Consider the following 10012-nt stretch of genomic DNA (forward strand, 5'->3'; position numbering starts at 1 on the left):
ATTGAAATTCTTACTTCAAATTCTATATATATCGACATTATTTTGTTTATACTCTGATGCATGTGTTAATTTATGAATAGAAATAATTAATACGGTTAGAAACAGATTGATGTCCTAGTAGTTTTTATCATATATTTTGTAGCCAAGTATTAGATTTTTGAAAGTGATATATGTGTTCCCATTTTTTTTTTATTTCAAGTTTGCAAATTGTTTTGATGTTAATCGTTTGATCTAGGATAATTGTATAGCTGATAGGACATTGTCAATATTAATAATTTTAAGGCGTCTTTCCAAATAATCTATACATAAAGTTATCCGTTTAACTTTTTCTTTTATTAGATAAGTTTAAACATATTTATTTATAGTGGATCGGGAAACAAGTTTTGCAACTTACATTAATCCCTTTCCACTTTTATTATTACCCAAAATGAAGTTGTATATCAGTTTTATAAATAAAGTCAGAAAAATCTTTGGATATAGTTGTAACTTATGCCATGAAAGTTGAATTTGGTAGGATAAGATATTTAATTAATGTTATTGATCCTATCATTGTGAGATTTCGTCTTTTTAATGAATGAGTTTGGGAGACCAAATTGCATATTCAATGCGTTTTGTATCTTTATTTAATAGTGTAATTAGTCTGTAGTTATCCAGTTACAAAGGCTCTTTCTGTGTAAATTAAGGATATTATACATGTACACATCTTGTGTATGGTATTTAGTTCTCCTTCTTCATAGCATTTATTTAAAACTTAACAGTAAATTCTTTCAAATTACTTCAAAAAGTACGATTTTGTTTTACATTAAGCCCATCTATTCCTTGAAATTCATTAAAATTCATTTTAAATATTGCCTTAGTGCTTTCTTCTACTGTAAAGGGACTTCCCAATTAATTACTTTCTACTTCTGATAGTTTGTGACCAATGTTGGTCTCATTTATATAATTTTGAATATCTTTTAGATTTGGAGAAGTACTTTTATATAGATTTTCATAGCATGATCCTTCTATGTTTAGAATTTCTGCTATTTTCCCTTCTTTATCGTTAAGCGCTGTAATATTTGTTTTTGTTTGTCTTCATTTTCAAGACCCAGGAAGAATTTAGTATTTTGTATCTCCTTCTTCAAACTATTGTACTCGAGATCTTACTTGTGGACTTTTAACTTTATTTGAAAAGAGGTGTTCAAGTTCAATTGCAATGGTTTTAAATTTTTTTTCATAATTCGGCTTGCATTTGATTTTTCACTTAATTTTCTTAATTTTACTTTAAAACTTTTTATATCATTTTTATTTTCAGATGACCTAGAACAGTGCTTCTGACGCATGACATTTTGAAACGTGTTGTTCTCAATTTTTAATTTGTAGTAAGTAAGAGTTGCGGTTCTCTCACTTCTGATTTAAACATATCCCATAGTGTTTTCACATTTTTGGTAATATTTTTTAATTTTTTTTTATTTTATAGTTTTCGATTAATTCAGTTATGAGGTCAATACAATTTTGCTCTTTAAGTATATTACAATTAATTTTAAAGAATCCCCTGTCTGTTTCTTTCGAATTTTGTCTAATTTGTAAATAAATGGCTAGGTGATCAGTATATGAGATCATTGCCGGTCAAACATCTGCTTTCATAACATGCGGTCTTATATCAGGACAATTTATTTTTTGTCCATAATTGTTATCTTTCACTTTTCCTTTTTTGGCCCAACATTTGACAGTTTAGTGATATTATATGAATATTTTCACCAATTGTTAAAATTAGAGTTTAAATGGGTGGTTGACATACATGCGAAAAGAAGATATATTTGATTCACATCATATTCACAACATATTTTCATTAGATGTTTGGTTCTATGGTTACTGTAAAAAACATTGGTACATGGTTATGTGTGAAAAAAGTACGTATAATAAAACAAAAACTAAACACATACTTGACAATGTACATGAATGTAAATATAATATTACAACACAAAAAAATATAAGTATGCATACATGTACCACATGATTTCATTGATTTGCTCATATGTGACCCGCCATGATATTTGCAGGCTTAAGGAGGTAGAACGTCATTGTTAGAAAAATTATAAACATGATAAATATCAAAACTTACTGAAATAAGTATTTGTGAAGAAGAGATAAACACTTTCCTTGGCTTCTTTTTTGCTGACGCGGAACTATACATTATATAAGAAGTTTTACTTTATCGTTTGAAGTGAAAAGTATTTGAAACTTCATTTTAAATTGATACAAAACAAATCAAATTTCTGCTCTATAGATTTCCTTTCATAAATGAAATCTGAAATAGATCCATAATAAATGCACCGTATCAAATGCATATATGAGAACACCTACTTATATAAACTGTTACGCGTCGCATACTATGTTTAGAGACATGCATGATAAATCTAAATTAAAAGACGAATTAAAAAAAAAAGGAATTCTTAAAGCTTACTTTGACAAATTTTAAACTAACTTCATTTCAACAAGTTTAAATTACATGTTCGTAAATAGAGCTAAGAATTGTTTGTATTGTAGTAAATTTAAGTCTTTGAAATTGTATTCAAATACGCTATTGAACATTACTAAGAGCCAATAACTACAATAATTTTGTATTTATTGGTTCTACCTCTATTAGCCTGGGTATGTCGTGGCTGGTCACATATATATAAGACTTTGCTGTTACTTTTTTAACATGTTTTGAAACTATATATACATTGATGTATATCATGTATGTTAATTTTATGGTTATTTATTTTTAGATCTGATGTTTTGTCAGAAGTATGAAATTGTTGGACCATGTACATGGTGTAAGAGTTTACGATCAATTTAGAAACAGTCGAAATGGTTATAGTTTGCAGAATAATACTTGTGTATTTCTATAGAGGAACATATTGGGTAATAATATGGGGCTTGCAGAGGATACACGGATGGTTTATATTTTAATAAAAAAGACAAGAGATATGTCGGTGAAACAAAAAGCTCAAATCTAATTAAACTTTAAAGAGCCCATGAACCCACTGATCATGCACGAGTGATTGCATTTATAAAAAGTGTCCGTGTAACAACTAAAAAGTGTCCTTGTATCATCTAAAAAATGTCTCTGTAACACGCATGAATGTACTATTTTTTTTTTGCTCTGCTGGGTACAAAGTCGTGCAAGACAAAAGCAAATGCATTTCCTCATGGTTATAGACGACATAAGCAACTACTTATGATGAAGAAACGGGTTATGTATCAATCCTGATTATTTTTATTAAAGAATAGTGTAAATTAAATATTAATAAGTAATGCATGACTTGATTTTTCATCATTTCATGTACGGTCCTGTTAAAGTGATGTAACGACTTTCTTATAACTTGGGAAAATATTTGTGTAAATAAAATTGCGTTTAAATAGACATTATAATACAAAACAGTATTAAGAAAATGTAGGCCTTGTATGTGTTTTTCCGTTTATGAGTATAATTTAATTCATTGTATATTCTAATGCGGAGATATCCTGTTTTTATTCACAGTTAAAATCAACATGTACATTAGTGTTTCACCTAAACTAGTTTAAACTAGTTTAGGTGTAGATACGCCCTTCATTTCATTTTTATTATATGATAACACTCAATTTTATAAACTTTAGAAATCATTGTTGAAGTTTCAATGGAAATAAAATTTATTTCACAGCCAATATTTTGGTCCGGATTTTTAAATAAAAAAATATTTGATACGGTCAAGGGCAATCGTCTTACAAAATGCCTTTGAAAGTTTTAAATATATTAAAAACCTTAAATCCTTTTTTTTTCATCCTATCGGAACATTGGAAATAACCAGTCTTTCGAACGGCTTGTTTAGTAATCAGAATATAGGAATTAAGTTGAAAATTTATAGTTTTTCTGAAATTTTATAACTTTATTTTATTTTGATGTATTGCTTTGAAATTTTATTTTTTTTTAAGAAATTTGAAGTTATTAATATTACTGTACCTGGAAACTTTAACTTATTTAGACTTTTTCGTTTGTTTCACAATTAAACTGTAAATCAGTTTTTATGATTGTGATAAATCACGTTCGGGAAGTCATGGCTTATTTATAGAATTTCTTTGTTTTGAACTGTAAATAGGTCTAATACACATTTCCTTACAAGGAACATGATTTACTTTCATTCTTCACAATAAAGATACATCAAATTCTACAATTCAATTAGTCGAGAGCACTTTACAATATTCTAAGAAAGAATTAATCAAAACGAAAAAACATTTTTCACATATGAGCTGCGCCGGTTAGAAATCGACCTTATACCAATGAATATCAATACATCTGTTATCAGGTTTGAAAATTTCTATACAAAATCTGTAAATGTTATAGGATCGAATTGTTAGACGAATCTCTTAAAACAGAAAAAAAATCATCTTTTATTTCATATTTGACTTTTCCAAAATCAATCAAAGTCTTCTTTATGTACACGCAAATCTTCACTTACACCGGACCGATTTCTCTATGACACAGCTCATAATTTGATAAATTCCTAGTGAAGCTTTTGATAATGTATATATTTCAATCTATAAAGTAATATATGTTGATTACCAAACAACTCAATTGATTTCAAGGCCACGTAATGTCTTCTTTATTTGATGATGTTTATTCTCATATTTTAGCCTCCGTAGAAGAAAAATAACCAACGATACAATATTTGGGACTCAAGACACATAATTTGTCAACGTACAAATCATGAGTTGAACATTATTCAAAACAGCTGGATATCCAAATCAGACACAATGTTGAAGAGCATTAGAAACCGAAACTATCAAACAAATTGAGCCAATAACGGCTCGTTCAACTTATATCAGCGTTTAAGAAAATCTTTGTTTTTGAAAATTGAAGAGGGGTTTTGAAAAAGTTTATTTGAAATATGAAGAGAGAAATTTTGACGTGGTATCTCAAGAAAAGACGCGTTTTAACAAATAATGACGAAAATATGAACCAAGGGCATTATATAATAATGCGAAATTAATAGCATTATATATTTGTTATCGTTATTAAGGAAAACAATTTAAACAAACTTACCTTCACGGTCGAGGTTATAATAATGTTATTCTGTTAGTTAACACAGATTTGGAAAAAGGAGCATTTGTAGATTTCAATTTATTCCATTTGTTTATTTTCGAAAAATGAACTACACCAGTTTCAAAAATGCAAACAGCGGAACAACTTTTATTACTTTAATTGATTCGTTGCATACACGTTATGTTAGTCGACTTTAGAAATATATTAATAAACAGAATCTCATTATAATATGAATGGTGGTATATATATACATATATATAAAAATTCATAAAAAAACGGTTTTTAACAAATTACACGGCATGTCTATATTGTGTTATTTTATCTCATGAAGTCGGCGGAGATATCTAAATGATCATGTAAAAATTGCATAAGAGTTGAAGATCTGAATATTGTCCACAATCTGAAGATTTTCAATACTTCATCCGACACATTTATAGTGTAATTGAGAAATAGTACAGACAACTTGTTAGTGGATGACTTGACAAAATTAGACGCTGCATCATCTTTCTGCTCAGCATAAGGTGCAAAGACAAAGTCATTGTGTGGCTCATTAGTAGTGGTATCTTTATTAGTGTCGGTCTTCACATAGTCATTTATTTTCTTGTTTGATGTCTGTGTAAAATCTTTTCTAGTTGCTTAATTATATTTTGGAGATGTTGTTTGTTGATATTCAATAGTATATATTTTTAGCTTTATCTCTTATAGTTTGTCTACCTTGAAGAAAACGTCTTTCAATGGATCACAATTTATCAAAATCAACAATAACATCATAAAAAAGTATAAACAAAAAATCATTCATATGCATTTTGTTTAATAAAAAATAATAACCTCGTGTATTCTTTACTATGGTTCTTTTTGGATACAATAACATCCGACCTGTTACATATGCGATATTATAAGAACCATAACTATATTTACCATAAAATAAGTGCTAATATTTTTATTCTTATTTTTATCAAGATAAAACAATACCTTTAACAATTTTGATAACCGAATGGTAACATGCATCAACTTAAATTAGATACACAACTAGATGTGTCAAAGCGTTGAAAAATCTGAAATTTCAATAACACATGTGGACACAAACATGATGGTAGTCTCACATATCAAAAATCAGCTGAAAATCTGGAGGTGTATGAAAATAAAGTCTATAACTGTGATTTTGAACAATTTTCAAAGTTGTAAACCCCAAATGTGGCAAAAATTAGCGGAGCGGAACAAAACTTAAACTTGATCTGAAACTCATCATGAGTAACTCACATACCAAAAAATCAGCCCAATATCTAAAAGAGTTTTGAAAAAAAATCCATATAACTGTGATTTTCAACAATTTATCAAAATCCAAAGCCCGTAATTTCGGCAAAATTAGTGACGCAGAACGAAACTTAAACTTCATCTGTAACTCATCATGGTTAACTCACATACCAAAAAGTCAGCCCAATGTCTGAAGGCGTTTAGAAAAAAACTCCGTATAATGGTTTGTTGTGGAATGACGGAATGACGGAATTTCGGAATAACAGAATTTCGAAATGATTTTATTATTAACTCAAGGCTCTGTTCTGTTAGAATAATTAAGAAACTTATAAGGTACAATTGATCAGGCATGAATTTCGGATTACGGAATTACGGAATTTCGGACAAGGGTAAAACTATATAGCACCTACAACTTCGTTGCGGGGCCATAAAAATAGATAAAATGAATAGACACGTAATATCCCTGACCGACAGGTTTTACTGTGTTACGTTAGATAGCGTTGCTATTGTATGAAGAAGGTATAAGATAATTTCACGATGTGGAGTTATCATCCACGGTCGGGCGTATCATACATTATAGATAACTGAATGAGACAAGTATTTTTTGGTGCATGCAAAACCTTGTAAGGGCAAAGAACTGTTTAAAATAATATTTAAAAAAGGAGGATATAGTGGCCCTTGCAAAAGTGAATCTTTCCAGGATCAGATTTACATTTTTCGCGCCTAGAACTACTTAAGTATATTAAAATATGGAACGTGTCACACATTTGTTGGTTTTTACTTCTTACAACAAGTATTAAGGATTGTACCAATTGGTTTATCATGTTAATATTTCGTTGTTATAGTAACAATACTCTCATCAGAGATAACAGGATTGAAATTTAATATTTACGCCAGACACGTGTTTCGTCTACAAAAGATTCATCAAAAGACAAACACAATTGTCGACAAATATTTGTTTTAACCGTATTAATTACTTCGGATGAAAAATATTGGAAAAATCAAGAGATCTGTTATAATGATAATGAGGCATCAATATCCGAACATCACGAAAACAATATCGCTTCAGAAAGTAATCAGTTTGGTAATTAGGAACACTTCAGATCCTATACTGGAGAATAAACTACATCGGGATCACTTGTGGAGTGAGTTCTCCAGTAAATTAGGAACTTGGTACAAAGTAAATAATCTACATCAGAGTCTAGTGATGTCTGGAAAATTGTAAAGCTGAATATAGTAATGCAATCTGTAAATATGGGTTTCTGATATAATATAATAACCAATAAACTAATAACCAATCAAAACAAGAGTTCAGTTTCAACACCCATGAATATGTATGAGTAACATTACTCAATACGTAAATTATATACTAAATCAAATATTAAAGGATAAATACCCTTTAGTAAAAATACTTTGCAAGAGTGAAATAGTTAAATTAAAGACTCAATAAGAATTTGATAAGAATATTTTTAATATAAATCAATGATTTCAAAAGTGCAAATTACATAGTTTATGAAGCATGAAAAATCACTCTGCTACAGACGTACGAATATGGGACACAGTAATGTAATGGCAAATATGTATTTTTGATAGAACTATGGATTGCATTTCATATCACTCGATTGATGTTTTTTCATATATACGGATGGATTTTTAAGATTTGCATTTGGTGCAAAACGTATAAAATTGCACTTATATATAAATGAATGTTTAATGAATGGATAAATACATTTTTGATCACCAACATTGCTGGGGAAAGGATATTCGCACTTTACAAAAAGGATATGAGGATGCATTTTATAGAATACCAGTATAGGATTATTCTAACGTGTGTATGTGCAATTGATGTAAATATAGTGTCAACAACAAAAAAAGTGGAATCCCCCTCCCCCGGGATTATAGTAATACACAGGGAAGATGGTTACTGTCATGATGTCTGTGTGATATAAAATCACAATATACGCTGCATGTATTTTATGACTTATTTTAATTCATAGTGAAATTATTTCGGATAAAGTTGTATGTAAATTTAAAATTCATAAAATGAAGTTTTATCTACAAATGACCTAAGTATTTCATTTGAAATTTGTTTATTTATATCTCGCTTTCAGGTTAACAATTTGTTAGATATCTTATATTTAGTTTCATGCATTCTCTTTTCAAATCCTATATATTAACTATTTTCAAAGTATCTTAAAAGTTTTCATTCTCGAAACAAAATAGAGAATGGAAACTCTTAATATACTTTGAAAACAGTTAATATATAGGATTTGAAAAGAGAATGCATGAAACTAAATATATAATATCTAACAAATTGTAAACCTTAAAAAATGAAAAAAAAATGACATTCAGCATGCTTTACTACATGTTTATTGTCTATCAAGATGAGTTCCAACAACAGTAAATTGGTTTAAAGTTTAATTTTTACATTTTGCGGAGAACCGACTTTACTCCCTCAAAGATGATATTGTTTTTTCTTGAACCTATCTTTGCTGTACAAGATGGAGGTGTACGTGAGGAAAAAATAGTTATGTTATGTGCATTTATTCCTTGATCCTATTCCGTAGTCTCCGTCGTCATCGTACCCGTCGTGTTTATGTCCGTCTTTGTCTGTAAACCTATATACCAACGCGTTGTATGTGCATGCTGCTACTGGGCCCTGCATTATTTGTCGGGCAGCTTCACGAACTTCTGCGTATGTTGTGGTGACAGCAGCTGTGACACAATAAGTATGACCATTGTCACTAACTTCATTGGAACTAGTTTGTTCAAATATACCAAACTTAGACTTGTTACTGGCATCAAAAATTGCTAATGTTTTTTGTGTTGACACTTTTTCAACACATTTAGATCCACTTTTACTAAAGAATAAAATGTTTCCTTTAATTGTAGTGTTTACATCTATTTCTTTGTACTCGTTTTGTTTTTGTACCAGTCTTTTTTTGTTTTCACGCATATCGTCTGGAAATTGTGGAGCTATGTATATGCCATTTAGTAAGTCTTTGTTTTGTTCGTGCAGTGTTTTTGACATGCTTCCGGTCATTGTACTTATGGAATTTTACAACTATAGCACGGGTGCTGTTTTGATTTGTTTGGGTCCCTATTCTGTGAGCTCGGTCAATTTAAATATTTTCAGATATTTTCAAAACATTTGTAAAAATCAATTTTAATTCCGCTTTTACGTTTTCGTCTTTTCGTTCATGAACCCCTATGACTAAAGCATTTTCCCTCATGCTACGTTCAACCAGGTTTGCTTGACTTTGTTGACAATCGAGTCTAGTTTCTAAATGTACCACATATGATTTCATTAGATTTAATTCCGTAGTAAATGTTGTATTTTGATTTCCTAATTCGGCTGTTATAGTTGTTTGGTCTTCAGATGCTGTAGCCACAGCTTGAAGTCTGTCTTCAATGCCATCTCTGGCGTATATATCAGTTTTTATACCATGTATATCTTCATTATGGTTTTCAAATTTTATTAAAAGACTGTTTTATGTTTGTTGTATGCCTACTATGCCACTTACAAGTTTGTTGATGAATGTTTGATCCTCAGAGTATTCACCGAGGTTTTGTTCGAGTGAGCTCTCTCTGTCTCCGTCATGTCAGTATCTGTCATTTGTAATATACCTGTGTTTTGTTTACAATTAAAAGTTTCTGTCTCTATTACTCTTTCACGAGTATTTTGTTTTTCACTATTTACCTTTATTCATT

The 10012-nt window shown here is 29.7% G+C and overlaps 1 protein-coding gene across 1 annotated transcript; it reads right to left on the reverse strand.

Annotated features, from left to right (window-relative positions):
• Positions 1-8834: 8834 nt before the first annotated feature.
• LOC139494607 (uncharacterized) lies at positions 8835-9344 on the reverse strand. Its single transcript, XM_071282766.1, has one exon. The coding sequence runs from the start codon at positions 9342-9344 to the stop codon at positions 8835-8837; it is 510 nt and encodes a 169-aa protein (XP_071138867.1).
• Positions 9345-10012: the final 668 nt, after the last annotated feature.

The sequence above is a fragment of the Mytilus edulis genome, chromosome 11, assembly GCF_963676685.1.
Source record: "Mytilus edulis chromosome 11, xbMytEdul2.2, whole genome shotgun sequence".
NCBI classification, from domain to species: domain Eukaryota; kingdom Metazoa; phylum Mollusca; class Bivalvia; order Mytilida; family Mytilidae; genus Mytilus; species Mytilus edulis.